Source organism: Pomacea canaliculata, linkage group LG12 (genome assembly GCF_003073045.1).
Source record: "Pomacea canaliculata isolate SZHN2017 linkage group LG12, ASM307304v1, whole genome shotgun sequence".
In the NCBI taxonomy this organism is placed as follows: Eukaryota; Metazoa; Mollusca; class Gastropoda; order Architaenioglossa; family Ampullariidae; genus Pomacea; species Pomacea canaliculata.
In genome coordinates, this window is record NC_037601.1 from 7,742,640 (window position 1) to 7,759,493 (window position 16,854).

At 41.0% G+C, this 16,854-nt stretch overlaps 1 protein-coding gene across 1 annotated transcript in view; it reads right to left on the reverse strand.

Annotated features, from left to right (window-relative positions):
- Positions 1-16,854, reverse strand: part of LOC112577335 (neural-cadherin-like) — a 24,626-nt gene continuing 7,772 nt past the window's right edge. Inside the window, exons 11-29 of the mRNA XM_025260390.1 lie at positions 15,400-15,706; positions 14,767-14,938; positions 13,436-13,674; positions 12,933-13,069; positions 12,449-12,579; positions 10,898-11,012; positions 10,161-10,382; positions 9,764-9,878; positions 8,157-8,344; positions 7,085-7,329; positions 6,624-6,892; positions 6,193-6,331; positions 5,558-5,785; positions 5,002-5,139; positions 4,387-4,567; positions 3,905-4,086; positions 3,424-3,709; positions 3,017-3,084; positions 1-150 (exon numbers count right to left, since the gene is read on the reverse strand). Of these exons, the coding sequence (XP_025116175.1) occupies positions 1-150; positions 3,017-3,084; positions 3,424-3,709; positions 3,905-4,086; positions 4,387-4,567; positions 5,002-5,139; positions 5,558-5,785; positions 6,193-6,331; positions 6,624-6,892; positions 7,085-7,329; positions 8,157-8,344; positions 9,764-9,878; positions 10,161-10,382; positions 10,898-11,012; positions 12,449-12,579; positions 12,933-13,069; positions 13,436-13,674; positions 14,767-14,938; positions 15,400-15,706 (3,512 nt within the window). The remainder of the gene's footprint in view (positions 151-3,016; positions 3,085-3,423; positions 3,710-3,904; positions 4,087-4,386; positions 4,568-5,001; positions 5,140-5,557; positions 5,786-6,192; positions 6,332-6,623; positions 6,893-7,084; positions 7,330-8,156; positions 8,345-9,763; positions 9,879-10,160; positions 10,383-10,897; positions 11,013-12,448; positions 12,580-12,932; positions 13,070-13,435; positions 13,675-14,766; positions 14,939-15,399; positions 15,707-16,854) is intronic.

Genomic DNA, 16,854 nt, shown 5'->3' on the forward strand with positions numbered 1-16,854 from the left:
TTAAAATGTTTTCATGCTATCTGGGTTACACTCAGTCAATGGCATGATGCCCTCAAAGTAAGGCAGAGCTGCTCGGCAGAAGGCGTGTTCCGAAGAGGTTATTCCCTGGCGGATCTGGCGTTTTCCTGCAAGATCTGGCCCCGTGTCATACTGCGAAAGAAATCAAGAAATTTTTTAAGGATCATCCAATAAACGTACTGTAGTGGCCTGTAAACTCTTCTAATCTTAAACCAATTGAGAACTAACAGGTGTGATCTGTTGCAAGCAGCGCCTGCGTGGACTGGACTGCACTGCACTACCCTTAAGAAGCGGATTTAGACCTTCATAAAAGGTGATACAAAGATAACAAAATTCAGCAAGACTGTTCAAAATTGGTGGATTCAATGCCAAAATGCATCCAATTGTTGCCGAAGAATCGATCAGATCATATCATATACTGATGTGAGTGTATTAATGTTATTTTTACAAAAAACTGAACAAATTGAATTTTTGCTGTTTTTCGGGCGTTTGTTTTAATTAATTTGCACAAGGCTGTACCTTTCAAAACGTGTTTTCTAGACTGATTTTGCATCTTATTTATGCATACTCCTAGTATAGGATGTTTGTACGCAGACGCTCCTTGTGGTGTCTGGGGTTTACAATTCTGTTGGTGTCCATCTGTTATTCTGAATAAATCAACTAAGTGATTGTCCACCTGTGACAAAAGGGAATATTTAAAGTGAATGTAAACAAAGTTTTCTAAATTAGCTTAAGCAAATGTATTTTGCAACGTAATACCAATCCTACTATTATCAAACACGCTTTTTTGCGAGCTTTCGGATTTGCATTTGACAAAAATAGTTTTAAAAACAAATAGCAACAACAAAATAACTTCCACTCCCTCGTATCTTTCTCTGTGATTAAAACATTTGAACAAAAATGTCTAGGCATATAAACAAAATGACTAACCTTCGACGTTGATGCCGTCCATAACGTGCCCATTTTCTTCTCATAAAATCAAATAAACTTTTTGCATCCACCACTCTGGGATTTTAGGTGGTCTCCCGCCCGTTGGTGGATGTTTTGGCGACTTCTAAAAGAAATCGCTGAGGACAGTAAATTTCCCACTTCTTTTTTACTTGATCTCGTTCTCTGCGGCCTATAGTAGTGGAATTTACTTTGTTTGTAATGGTGATTTACAGATCACTTTTTTTTCGCTGCCCAGATTGCATAAAGCTGATAATTTTTTTAAAATAAAACAGTAATTTCACCATCGCTCCAGTTCGCACTTCTTTCCGTTTTCCTGCCATTTTTAATAAGCAAATATCGCGATTTCAAGCTGGAGAAGCTTGAAAGGCAGCAACGATAGAAGTTGATTGATTTAGATGGAGAGTGCTTTCATCTTAAGATGATTTCGCACTATTGGGGATGGGGAGGAAACCGGAGTACCGGAGTACCCGGAGAAGACCACATAAGGTCAGCCCTGCGAACCGGTGTCACACAGAGTGTCTTCTAACTGCAGTAGTGAAAGCCGAATATTTTAGACTACCGGGCGAAGAGAAAACACATTTCTCATTGGTTGAATAAACAGCTCGCAAGCATGACCTCAGATGATCCCCGGGAGAATTTGTGACTCGCCCCGATAAAATGAGTCTTAGCTCGGTAATTTAATTGTATATTTTTACAATGTACAGTTCATGGCCTTTCTTTTGATACAAAAGTTGATTGGTGTACATCGGCACACAGTAACAGACTAGATCAACTTGATTTTTTTTTTTACCTCAGATAAGCAACATTACTTTTAACCTTTACGCGACAAGATTTTTAACTTAAGTCTAGCATGAACATATGGAAACCGTTTAACTGAACGTTCTGCCAATAAAGGCAGAGAAGACAGTGAAACTACTTGCTCACTGTTATTTCACTTTTTAAAATACGGCCATATAATCAAATTTTTCTAAACATTTTTGTACAATGACGTAACCATTGATTAACCTGCTTACAGCATCTTTGAAATCCACTCGACAGTCAAAACTATGCCCTGCCCATCGGATTACAGAAAAAGTCATTTAAACGAAGGAAAAGAGACAGACAGATAGACGGCCAAGTAGAAGAAAAGATAGGTGTCATCTTTAGTACACTGGGCTCCCCACCATCCCCGCTTGCAGACGCAGGTAGTATCAATTGATTTACCACATGTTGAGGACGTCATGTAGTACTGACACAGAGGCCCGCACCATTCAGGCGGGCATGAGCAGAGGGCACTTCCGTTGTTAACGCTGCATTCCACGTCATTGAAACAGGGGTTGGGTGTACAGTCAGACATGCATGTCTTACCACTAGAGTGAGTGCCGGGGTTACACCTGAGAAAAAGGAGACAGCCAAATAGGTACACCCGGACCCGCAAACATCATGTCACCTTGCGTGCTTTTACATCTAAAGATATCATGAGGTACATCTGCAGGCGCAGAAATGAAGCAGGGCTTATGCACATGATGTGACACGAAACAGACTAGCTTATGTTGACACTTTTCTAAATAAGATAAAAGCAATGCGTGTAGAAAATGTTTTAAAAAGCATTTTTAATTAGTTGAATAATGGCAAGCTACATTTAAAAAAAAACTTTTTAACCACAAAAGTCGGGGAAAATTTGAATGTACAAGAGTCAATAAAAAAGGGAAAAAAAATACCTGCAGGAGCAATAAATTCTGGGGCTCTAAAATTTAATTCGCACAATTTGTTATGCGGGTATGATAAAATCATTATTGTTTACTTATAAGGTCATTAATCTGCCAAATTACTTTTAAGCTATAATTCTATATATTGTCCCCAACAGTCTATTGTTTGTTGTAACGGAATCTCAGAAAAGGGCAGAATAAATGAAGAATAGCAAGAGCAGGTAATGATCCTCTTTTCCCTACCTGCATTCGTACGTTCCCCACAGAGGGTAGCAGAAGCTACCCAATGGGCACGAGATACCAGCACAATCGTTTCGTGTGCACCCGTCCTTGACGTTCACTTCTAACGTCAAACTCACTTGGCCTGTGTTCTCTGACCGAGTCATCGGAAATCCGACATTGTTGAGGCGGATGTCCTGGACGCACGCTGTTGGTCACAGAAAGAAAGTTAACTACAGTATGACAGTCAGTCAACATACTCTACCCACTGGTCACAGCTATTGGGACAGTCAACGTGTTACTAACTGGTCAGAAAATGACATTAAATTGCTGTAGTCTGGAAGTGGTCATACAATCAAACTATATAGGTTTCATGATGTAAATGTATGTCTGTCTCTTCCTTTTCAAGCTGACATCAAATGCTTTCACTCCTTTTAATCTTTCTCTTTTGTCCTCCTCGTTCTTCGCATTCTCTCTCTCTCTTTGAGAGCGACTTTCATCAATTAAAAGGAAGGACATATTGGACACAAGACAAGAATGAACATACTGTCAATAAGATTCCTGTCATAAACCGTTTGGCCTTGAAGACTGCTCATAACTGCTCCTACAGTGGCGGTGTCTCGCAAGGTCACTGAAAAGTTTCCAGTGGGACTCCCCCGAGAGAAGTTGTAGTTGCGTCCTTCACCTCCGTCTGAAATAAGTGTCACGTGCTGCAAATTTCTCATGACTCTGACCACATGCCACTGTCCATTGCTGACATTGCCGTGCGACAGCTCCAGAGTCTTATCAATGTCATCGAGGTTATAGATGACCTGCAGCGTGCCGTTCTGGATCTGAAACGAAAGCAATTGTGAAGTTTATGGTGGTTTGGTCACCGTGTGTCCGTTTGATTACCTCTAGGGTAATATTTTGTTGCTCTTTACTCTCTCCGTTTGTTTACCTGTACTGTGATACGCTGATGGCTATTTGCTGACTTATGATGTGCATTTGTTTACGTGCAGTGTGATGTGCTGGTCACGTATATTTACCTGTACTACTATGTACTGGCTGTTGATTCTGCCGTAGGTGGCGAAGATGACACCGGTCTTACTACGTGTGCGAAACATGGCCTGCATCTCCACCTTGCAAGGGAGAAGGCCGGTCAGAAAGCTGGAGCTCAGAGTCCACGTCAGGTAGGTGGGCGCCTTTCCCAGGTCTCGAATAGTAGTCGCTAAATATCATAACACAGTTACAAAATTCATCAAATTGACGTTTTTTTTTAACCTCAGATAGACAAACGTTATTTTAACCTTTACACTAGCCACAAGATTTTTCAGTTCAGCATGTAGCAATATTTGCAAACGAATACTTACAATTCAACCTGTAGCTTACATGATTATTGGTTAATTGAACGCTCTGCCAATAAAGGGAGATTATATTTAGTAAAACTGTCTGCTCAATGTTATTTCAGTTGCTAAGGATAAAGAGGCAGATGAATGGACGGCCAATAAAAAGAACAGACAGGTGTTACCTGTAGTACACTGATCTCCCCGCCATCCCGGCTTGCAGACACAGGTGGCCTGAGGAGGTGTAAGACTGGCTGTGCAAACACCATTCACACCACAGGTGGCGCCACATATGGTATCCTCGCGTGGGCAGCCGTTCTGGCCGGAAGAGACGCCTGCGATTTCTTTGTAATATAGATCGTACAGCTGAAAAATTAAAAACCCCCTAAAAATGGTCGTGCAGCTGATAAACACATACAGTTTATCTGATCCCTTCAGCAAGTGTTGGAAACAGGATATTTTTATACCCATGAAAATATTTAGAGTCTGGCAAATATAAGGCATCTATAAAGTATTAAAGATGCCAAAAGACATTAAAAGGTACTGCTAATACTTCGAAAATGCAAAGAACTGTTTACAAACCAGTCAAATATTTATGTGTGCCTCCAGAAGCATTTTATGCGAGATACAGCTTTCGAAATACCCCAATATTTTATCTTAAAAATCCTTCTGAATCCTACAACGAAACATTAACAAGTAATGCTCACCTTACTATTATGTCGCAGGTTACGCACGCAGCCGTTAAACCGTGTACCAACAACGTTTGGTGGGTAGGTAGTAGACGGTTGTCTTCCACCTACCTGAAGCAAAGTACCCACGTTAAGGAATGAGTAGGTACCCGGGGTGTTGCCTGTTGCTCGACAAGGGCGGTCGTCTAAAGTACCGCCCACGCTCTTCTCCGCTGCGCTCTCGCAGAAATCAACAATCATTTCCACGTGCTGCAGACAGAAAGAAACACTGTTGTGTCGACACCAAGCAGGGATCTTCCTTTCATGATCCGCTACTAGCTGATCACGTCTTTATTTTCTTGAAAACATTCTTTTAAGTTGATTTTTACAATACTACATTCTTGGAATATGACAACTGAATCGATGGTAGCGAAAGCACATCTGGCATTAGTATCAACTTTGCAGAAACAAATTAAAACACAATTTTTAATCGCTGATCCGTCGGTGGCGAGTATGCAGCAAAAGAGTTATTATTGTTAGCTATGTGTTTCAATGATCGTGACTAATTTTGCTCACTAATGGTCTACACGTACGTGTCAATTCTCAATTTTTCTGGCACTTAACCTTTGACTACCCCGTGTCTTGCGATTAAAAAAAAAATCCCGCAATGAGTGAAGTAAACACTAACCTTGCCAGTTCGGATGATATCGATGCGGTGCCACTTGCCGTCTGCCAGAGTGCTTATGATGACATTTCCGTTCGCATTTTTCCCGTCGACGGTCAAGGTTGTTGAGCCTGACCCGTGGTCGATCATCAAGACAGGAAAGCCGCCCCGCAACTCCAGAGAGATGAAGTCAGGTGGCTGGTCTGCAGGAGGTGTGACCTTGGGTCCGTTGTAGAGAAGGAGACCATCCGACTGCAAACACGAAGAAAAAGTCACAGAGACTGCGTTCTGGATGTCCATGTTGCGCATGTATAAAAAGTTAAAGAGAACTGACGATGTGTAGTGAGAAAGATGGACACGATTAGATTACACTGGCTTCAAAGTCTAAGAAGAAAAAAGAAGCGAATAGACAAGATAAAAGTTTAAGCAGGGCTTCTGCTTACGCAAAAAATTGCGTACAGTACGCATTAAAAGTTTGGAGGACCCCTTCAATTTTCATCAATGGGGTCCCCTTCAAACTTGGGCGAAGAAAAGGGACCCTTTAAAAATCTGAGGAAGGGGTCCCTGGGACCCCAAAGAATTTAGCCTTAGCAGAAGCCCTGGTTTAAGCCTATAAATCTTTTCGCACTCATCCACTCTTGTTCTGGTATGTACAATACCTGAGTAGTGATGAACTCGATAGAGGTTTGGCCGTCCTCGCACTGCTCCAAAGTCGGGTACATCGCGTATGACTTGCCGTCGAAGTTGTGCCGCAACTGCTGACAGCGCGGGCCATCATATCCGGACAAACACAGGCATCTGCACAGTCACGAGGCATAACGTTCTTGTTTTTACGACTTCCCTCGAAAAAAGCTCAGAAATCGTGATGTCTTTAAAGATTGATTTTTAATCAGCCCATTCCCCTGTTCTATGGCCAACAAAATATCTGCCATTTATAAGCTGTTTTCTTTGTGTCCCGAACCGCTAGTACTGTTAGTGAGGCTTCTATCTCTTTCATAAGCGTCCTCTCCAAACCTGATTCTCCAATAGAAATCTGTGTGTAAAAACGTTAGTCCTCTCATCCATTTTTTAAAGGAAAACGGGTACTTACGACAGAACTCCAAAGTCATCTTTTTGGCACGTTCCGCCGTTGTAACAGTAGTCTCCAAAACATTCCACAAGATCAGGAAAGTCCTTTGCACGGCATCCTTCCTTCGCCCTGACGAAGGCCTCGACCCCCACGAACGACGTTCCGTTGGAATTGACCATTGCGGGTCGGCCGGTGATATCGAGGTAGTTGTAGCACCCGCCTTCAAAAATCTCTTGAGCGCACATGTCAATGGGTACTTGGCTAATGCTGACACCAGCAGTATTCTCAAACTGACAGAAACAGACATGAACAGTATAAGTTTTGTAAATGAACAGAAAGCCGAAATCGCAAACCTAAACAGAAGCCTTTAATTCCTCAACTCCCCACGTGATTTCGAGACGTCGTCACTTTAATATAAAGCAATGATGCCAGAGATGATAAAAGAGAGGATGTCACGGACAAAGGTACTGTGCGGCCTTTACCTCTTGTAGGTTGTTGACGATCAGGCTGTCGGTCTGCGGGGACTGGTAGTAGGCCGAGCCATGAGCCGTGTAGCAAACATCGATGTAGACACCGCCCTCCACGTCCTGCACGCTGATGATCAGCACGTTTTCCAGCGCCGTGCCCAGCTTCGCTGCCAACAACTTCCGGAACTTGTCGTATTTGCTTTCGCCGTACGTGCTGGCGTCCAGCGGCGGTCGCTTGATGAAATCCTCGGCAGAGATTCCTGGCACGAGATAAAGAACAATTTGTCGTCATGGTTACAAATAATTACACTAAGGTCTAGTTGGTTTGTCGGAAAAATGCTTTCACCTAGCGGTGATTTCGCACCATGAGGGGAGAGGAAGGGGGAAAACCGGAGTACCTGAAGAAAACCCTAGACAGGTGTTACCTATATGTGTCCATAGACGAAGTCTGAACCGAAGCGAGTTATTTTAACCAGTACACTCCAGCACGCCACTGTGGACTACCTCATCAATGACACTTTATATTAGAGCAGTGGTTCTTAACCAGGGTTCGATCGAACCCTAGGGGTTCGGTGAGTCGGTCTCAGGGGTTCGACTGAGCCTCCGCCACGGAGGTCAAGACACACCCGCAATTCGTGATGACACTAAAGAAGGGTTCGGTGAATGTGCATATGAAACTTCGGTACCTCAAAAAAGGTTAAGAACCACTGTATTAGAACTAATGGAAAGAGTTTATTGGTTTACAAAAGGCATAAGGCAATGACTGATCTCAAAGACAATACATTTTAAATGTAAGAACAGATTTTTTCATACACAAAAATACCCTTATTGAAAATGAATAACCTACAGTGGAAATACTCGTCCCTTTTAAGTGATTTGTGTCGGCAATTTCCCTAAAACAAATACAAAAATTAAATTAAATATTATTTAATTCAATATTTCTGTGCAGAACATAAGACACCACTTCTAAGCACAGTATCATAAACGTGTCCCATTATAATCGCGCCAAAGCTAAGGTTTAAATCCATTTAGTTCACCCGATAATAGATCTTTGCGTTTGTCCATCTGCACCTTGATTATCGGTTACCTTGGAGACGTACGGCGCCAGAAGATCGGACGGCCTCGTCGCTGAGGTCGTTCACAACAACGGAGACAGTCGCGACGACCTTTTCTTTCCTGACATTGTCTACCACCTCGACACTGAAAGTGTATTTTTCTTTGTCGCTGTTGCTAGGCACACCCTTCTCCATGACGATGGTACCGTTGCTCTGCACCCTGTACATAACGTGACACTGTACAGGCAGACATATCTAAGAATGTAAAGTTTTTCAACAGGAATCAGTTCTCTTGCAGGATAGAATAAAATTCACTCGGCATAGTCTGCATCTTAGGGACCTTTTTTCTATCAGACACCTTTGGAAAAATATAAAGATGAAACTGTAAAATCTGTAATAGCAAGGTAAGAAACAAAGTGAAATGGTGCATACGAAGGTGTATCTTCAGGGCCGTGCTGAATCACTGGCTAACGAGCTAAAGAATTTCAAATTCCTTGTCTACCTTGTGCTTCTGGTATGGATTGTTGTTTCGAATAAATACGTTCAGTAAAGAACTTTAAGGTCTGACTGCGGATTTTTCAGATGCCCTAAATGGCGTGCAGGGAATTTGCACATGGCTGAACTATTATCGTCAAAATGGATTTTCAAGCTCTCTGGTTAACGGAGAGAAAGTGCGAAGATTTGGGTTCAGAACCAGCTTTTAAAACCCCGAATTAGAAACAGAAGCAGAAAGTTTGATTATGAACAATACGAAGAAGATTAAAGAGGAAGAAATGCTCACTAGGATTTCCACATCAAGTACTTCAACATGATATTGGTTCAGCAATTGCGTCTCCTCAAAGAAGATTTTAACAATTACGGAATCATAATCAAATTTTTGGATTTATCTGCAACTTCAAAGAGTTGCCAAAGTCAGTGTTGAAGTTGCGTGGTAAGAATTTGGATGATGTACTATGGGTACATGCTTGCCGAGAAAATGGATGCATTGAAGTCTATTTTTCCATATTCTGTACATGGAGACCTTAGTAAACTTTCCTCTCCATTAAAGGACGATCATTCGATTTTCCAAATTTATGGACTAACTTAAGGATTTCCCTCACAATACCTGTGACAGTAACGTCAGGAAAACGAAGTTTCTCGAAGATGAAACTAATTCAAACATACCTGCCGTCAACGGCCGAGCCAAGATGGTCTAAATAATTTGGCCATACTCTCAATTGAGAAACAATTTTTCTCGAGAAGTAGATTTCAGTGAACATATTGCTGCTTTTGCTTCAACGAAGGCCAGGAAAGTTCACTTGTAACTATTTTTAGTGTTGAAAACTTACGTGTTATGTTGCATGTTTAAGTGCTGCTATGTTATTTGGTTACTGAATGTCTTTCGCACGTATGTATGTGTTGTGTGCTACTTAACAGCGGGTGCAAACCCGTCGTCAACTCAACCACGATTGCAGACCCTTCGCTGAAGCCTACTGACAAATGTTAGAAATAAATGAATCGTAGGTTTATGTAGCAATGTGTAATCCGCGTGCTGTCAATGATAAAAGAAGAAATAACCCTGTGAAGAAAAGTGTCTTTAGATCCCAACTAAAACGCATTCCACATCCACTTAAAAATAATTTTAATTTATTTTGCTCACTTGAAGTACGCCTCCATCCATTTAGGTTCCAGGAAGGTGAATGTTTTGTCGGGCAAGTCCCAGTCGTCAGGGTCATTCACGTAGACGCGGCCGATGTCGATGGGACCGAACATCCCTGTTGACAGTCACAGCGTGTGAAGGACACTGTATGCCTCACAATACAATTTGCACTTCACGATACAGAATACATTTCAAGCACAGATTGTTTCTCAGTACAGGTTGCGATTTAAGATTTACATTTTTATAGTTTTCAAAATTACCAATAAATCGATAACTCTCAGCATAGTTCTCTTAAATTTTAAACCTTTTCAAACTTAAATTTTTTTTCACTTCTTTTAATCGACTGTCACTTGTTAGAATCTCTCACGATTCCTTCTGACACACAGCAAGGGCAAACCTTTGTAGTTGAAGACAAAGATGTCTTGATGCCCCTCTTTCATGGGGTTGTCGTTCTTGTCAGCGATGGTGACAGTGAGAGTGTTGGTTCCAGTCTGAGACAATGAACTTCCGGTCGCGTACATGTCCCACATAATGATGGGGATTAGGTAATATTTGCGTTTCTCCCTGTCGTACGTCATCTTCGAGGTTATGACAGCAGTGCCGTTACCGTTGTCACCAGCTGTGAAATCAAAGCAGGAGGTACATGTACATAGAAATATGCACCAAGGTTAAATATACAAACGTGTGCACTCTAAGGACGGAAAGGGATAACTGAATATTGTTTGGTGTGTGCTATACACAGACAACAAGAGAGAGAGAAAAGAGAGAGAGAATTAGGTCCTTATATCGTGAGATATATCTGATATATATAATCTGATATATCTTAAGAGTCCACGTCGTTATGTGTTCAGTTCAGTTTAGTTTGTCCTATTACTTGCGTCACTAGCTTACGCCATCGTGGGTAGCAATCTGATGGAGCGCAGCACAGGTTACCAAGCCCGCTGGTCCGGTCATCTACGCGTCTAAGGTCCCCCAGTGAACAGCCTGTCCACTCCTTCACGTTAGTCGCTCTGTATGCAGGGTTGTAGTTGCCCATGCTGATTATAAAGTTGTATTGTATATGGTTAGCTGTGTGTACAAGCCCGTGTGTGTGTGGTCCACTAAGCCGCCCGAACGTCTCAAATGTGTGCTTACCTCTGTCTACCCGAAAACCGAAGGCCTGACAGACGTCATTGTCGTTACACGGCGCGAGATTGAAGCCGTAGGGGAAGCTGAATGGAGGCAGGTCTGGGTCCTTAGCAAAAATACTCTGCAACAGTTTGTGAATGGAGTTACAGCTTTGCCGAACGAAGTCCAAATAGAGCAAAATCGCTTCTTAGTACGACAGCAAATGCTACGTTTGTTTGTATGAGTGCGTGAGAATATGTGTGTGTGTGTGTGCGCGCGCGCGCGTGTGTACATCTGTGTGACATAGAGGAAAAGTAGAATTTTGAGTGACACATGTTCACTATAAATCTACCAATGTTAAGTAAAAAACCAAGTTTATGAATCCACCAAATGTATTATGTGCTGTTATTGGTATTTGTGTTTGATTAAAAATTTTGGAAGATCGATGGTATGAGTCTAAAAATCCACGTTTTCTACTGAATGTAAGATCTTCAACCCCACCTCACCTCCACCAACTTTTCTAATAAGGAATAGTATAAGAGAGCAATCACGTACAGGTGAGAAAAGTTACAAATTGTGATCAAGCGTTATACCCCTTACAGATGCTTAAGGTACGGATTCTTTTTGGCTTCCCACCTTTACAGCCCTTGACAACAATTTACCTCAGTGCCTCATGTACCCTACAGAAGTACAGCGGAACCTCGGTTAACGAACTTAATCCGTTCTGGAAAGCTGTTCGTTATCCGAAATGTTTGTTATCCGAAGCAAATGTTTCCATAAGAAATAAAGGAAATAGATTTAATTGGTTCCCAGCCCCTGTTGACGCGCTCATATTTGAAAGTTACAGGCTATATAAATATTTGTTTATTGAGAACAGTTATAATGCGATATAAATGGAGTTAAATAAACATAAAAACATTAATGAAAGCATTTAAACATCAGAAAACTTGCCGTTTTGACGGCGTGGGTGGATGGAGGGGTGGGGAGGAATGGGTGGAATTACTGCTTTGATTCCCCCTCCATGAGCACACGTGACATTATAAAATCGGGGTGACTTCCCTTTTCTGTAGCTTTGAGGTTAAAGGAAAAAACTTGTCCAGTGTCTGTTCCTTCTGTCTTTTTTGTAAAACTCTTCGGTAATACGACATCACACATCCGACAGATGCATGCCACCTTCATACTTTGAAATCATTTCCTTTTTCAATTCATTTGTTGGCCGCTTTCTTGTCATTACCTCACTATTATTAATTGCTCTTAATCTTCTTTGGAGCCATGATTGAGGATTATCTTATTAAAATAAAGCACAACAATCACTAAATAAGAAGGATGTGCATAGATAAGGAACGACCGATCGTAACTGTGTCTCGAGCGCGAATGATGACATGCTGGTCGGTCACGTGTGGTTCACGTGGCTGTTCGTTATCCGAAATTTTGTTCGCTATCCGAGACAAACTTTTAACGAAATTTTTGTTCGTTATCCGAAATATTCGTTATCCGAGGCGTTCGCTAACCGAGGTTCCACTGTATTTGGTACCAGTCTGATCAGAGAGTGTGCGAAGTATCAGTAGACTTGCTCACCTGAATGTCCCTGAAGTTAGGGTCATTCTCCGGCACTTGCGGTTGGTAGTTGTCCTTAAAGGTCGGGTAGTTATCGTTCACATCTCCCAAAATAACGTTGAGAGTTGCTGTTCCAGTTTGCACTGGGTCACCTACGTAGAAACAGCAAAGGGCGAATTGCACAGCATAATGCGGATTACACATTTCAGCAACTTCATTACTGTGACCGTTTCCACCATTTGAAAAACTAACGCAAAGAATAATTTAAAAAAGACACGATACAAAGCTAAGCATTTGAGTTTATAAAAACATTGGTTTTAGAATATAATTTCTCCCTAAAAAAAGAATAAATCACAGCGTCTGTAATATTTGTAATGGATGTAGATGTAAATTAACAAAAGAAGGTCTGTAGCCAGGATTCATTTTGCTACGGAAGCTGACTTCAGCACGTGTCCATAGTACAAGGAGTGAAGCAATTCTAATGTGTAATTGTTTAGAATCAGACCTTCGTCAATGGCAAGGATATGCAGACTGTATGATGGAGTTGTCTCTCGGTCCAGCGGGCGGCGAACACGTACCACACCGCCGGAAGGGTCAACGGTGAACTGACGTAACAGGTCTGTCTGGCGGTCAATAGAAAATCTGGAAGACAAAATGAAATGATCGAATGAAATGAGCAAGTACATCTAAACGAGTAACTTAATATTCTATGTGCCTCTCTTTCTCTTTTCTGTAATGCTTCCTAATAAATAAAGGCGCTGCCGACAAAAGGAGAACAAATTTGTACTTCTACCACAAACGCAGTGTCAATTCACTGAGGTATCCTCGGGTTTAAGCTTTTTCTGGTTTTAAAACCTGAAAACAAGTTGCTTCTCTGTTCTGTCTTCATGCTATAGAGCACAAAACGCACATTCATAATTGTTGCCATTTTAGTCTAGATCCCAACAACTACTTTATTGTACCACCACTAACAAATTTCTGGCTTTGAAAGGCGTGAGTGATACTCACTGGAACACGCTGTTTATGCCTTCGTCTATATCCGTTGCTGAGAAGTAAGCCAAGAGATAGTCGACGACGACATTCTCTGAGATGTTGACAGTGAGAGTTTGAGGCTGGATCTGAGGAGCATTGTCGTTAAAGTCGGTCACCTTGATTTCCACGTAGCATGTATCAGTGAACCTCCCATCAGTCACCGAGACCGTTAGGTTGAAGAACTTCTCATTCATGGGAGGGTCGTAGTCTACCGCCTGTGATGTTTTGAAATGTCAATGTTATATAAATGCCAAATCACCTTGATAGACTATTTAAAAAAGCAAATCGACGGAAACATAAAAACTAATCATCATCATCATCATCATCATCATCATCATCATCATCATCATCATCATCATCATCATCATCATCATCATCATCATCATCATCATAAAAAAAATTATTACACTTGAACAATAAATGGTCTGAGCTATTGGTAGGATCTAGTATTTTTTTGTTAACTTTCGCACTGATTTTAGTTCGCAAACTAGTCCTTTGACAATACCTTCCATATCTCTGATAATTTCAAGAAAGAGCCATTTTGACTACAACTATATTTTTTCCACAGGAAAAATTACAATAGAGCTTACTGCTATTTAAAATATACATATAGTCTATATTATAAAGATGATTTTTTTTGTGCTGTTATGTCGGAACTGAAATACGAACCACCGACATCCGATTATCAGTGTCGTGGTGACAGGTGTTTTAGCCACTGCGCGACCTTATATATTTTTTGTAGATAAAATGTGTGGCTAAATATTGTTGGAGAGTGTTATATCCACATGTATATTTTTGTGAATATATCAATAATTTTTTCAGTGAAACAAAGAAGAGTCGTGATCTCAGAATCAAGTCTGAAAGACAAATGTTTTTGCTCTGCGCAGTAAATACAATAAGTGCCAACAGAATGATAGTGATAGAAAATCAGCATTAACCACGAGCACTACAAGAAACGTACTGACAACTGACCGATGAATCCTCTCATAAATAATGCTTTGCACCCGGTCTTTTCATGATGTGAGCAGTGAAGTCTTATGCTGATAAAATTATTTCAGACAGAAATACACTTTTTTTTTATTAGGAACTGTATTGAAATTAATAACTAATGAAAACAAGTGTTAACTATAGTTACAATTCTGTAGACTTGCAAAGGAAAAAATACAAAAAAAAAAAACAAACCATCGCACCAGTCTTCAAACTTTTTCAGATGATGTCAATGCCAGTAATGCCGGTTTCAATTTTTCAAACTTTAAGATCAAACCACGACCTTCGGGTAATTGAAATAATATATTATTTTCAAATACCTTGAACACAATGATGTTTCCCACGTTCTTCATCGTCAAGATATCAAAGTATTTTCTGTCAGCTGACGATTGAAGGTCGTAGATCAAGTTAGCGTTGACACCAATGTCCGCGTCGGTGGCTGTTACACTGATGACATTTCCGCCAAAGGGGAGCGACTCCGACATCTCCACTCTGTCAGACATGTCAGGGTTCGTAAGTAAGTAAGATGTACATCGCTACACTGAATCTGCTTGGCTATACAGAAGAATTCAGGCTTTCGAGAGCAGGCTATTAAAAAAACCCTACATAACAAAATGCCAAACCAATGCCTTTGACCTAGAACGTTGCAGTGAGGACCGTTCTTCGTTAGACGGTGGGAATCGACGGCGAGATGGACGGAGGAAAAACTGGTGAGAAATGTTAAGGAGTGGACTGGTTGTTCCATGTAGGACCTGCTTACTAGGCCTGATAAAGACGGTAAGCCTTATCACCCACTGCATCTTCACAGCTGCTGTTCTCGACGTGCAGCGCCGGTGAAGCAGCTTAATAGTCAGTAAGCTGATACCAATCAAGACATGAATATATGACTGAATTACCAGTGGGGAATCGAAGAACGTCACAAAAACACTTTGGCTTTATCAAGGAGTTCTCACTTGTAAATTTTCTTCTGGAATATTGGCGGATTGTCGTTAATGTCAGTGAGAGAGATGGTGATGGTGCCGGTGGAGCTGCGAGGGGGCGTTCCCTTGTCGGCGAGTTTGACGACCATGTAAAGTTCGGGGTCCTTCTCGCGGTCCAGCAGTTCCTTGGCTACGTTGGTAGTGACGTAGCCTGTGTTGGCGTCGATTGCGAAGTAGTTGCCAGTGGCGTTCTTGCTGTAGCTATTGAGGATGCTAAAGACCACAGTACCGTTCTCCATGTAGTCCGGGTCGAACACCTGCACCAGCATCACAGAAGACCCTGTAGACACATGCACAAACAATGTAATTTATTCTTTCCGTAAAAGTGCCACTACGACATTATGTTAGACTGCCTTCAACATAATTATTGTGTTGAGTGGGATTCTATGGTATCTAAAACTGTTATATGGAGATACATATTTATTAGGGTGTGTGTATGTGAAAGCTATTAACCTGAACGCTGGTTTCACATTAGATTCGTTCATAAAGTACTGAGTAGAAAAGAATTTTTTTTTCGTTTAATGAACGATGAGCTTTATACTTTTTGGGGAGAGAGGAAGAAAATATTCAGCACATTTTTTGTTAATTACAATACGTAAAGGTTTATAAAAACTTTTTCAAAGTGATATATATCTCAAACAGATGTATTGCAGCTTCTGGAATAAATTATACCGACGACATTGTCTTGCTCAGACAATTTTAAAACTGATTCTATATCCGATCTAATCATGAATGTTGCAAAATCATAATCTATTAATGAACCATCTTAATAGCTGGCCTTGTCAGTGATTAGAGTTTCAGGAGAATGTTAACTGTACTTTGGTTAGTACAACTGTAAACTGTGCTGAGGTCGTTAATGTGCAAACGCTACTTAGTTTAGAACATAAGTGTGCTTAGTACAATTTAAGAAAGGAAAAATATACTTTAGAAATACAGGGACAATGCATTTTGTAATTAATATAACTACATATACTAGCAAAGGAGTGATGTAGAATATATGCTTATGCTAGAGGAAGGAATGGTACAAGGGATTAGTATTTGCTAGGTCTTTTTGGTGTCCCCCTGTACCATTCCTTCCTCTAGCATAAGCCAACATCCTACATCCCTCTTTTGCTAGTATATGAAGTATATACAACACAAAACCTCAGTTATCGAGACAGCAAATACCATCTTCTCATAGAGAAAACTGCCGTACTAAGCCAATAGACTGAATGTGGCAGTCACCTGTACAACTTCCAGCTTATAACTGACACTAATATCATTAAAACATCCTTATAAAAGTGGTCTCTCTCCGCATTTCCGCTTTTTTTTTTGAATTTTTAGTGGTTGAAGTACCTATTGTACCGAGCACCACCTTTTTCGAACGTCATCGGCATTGTCTTATCTACAATGGTCTTATCTACACGTGGTCGTGTCTTGTGTACTTGA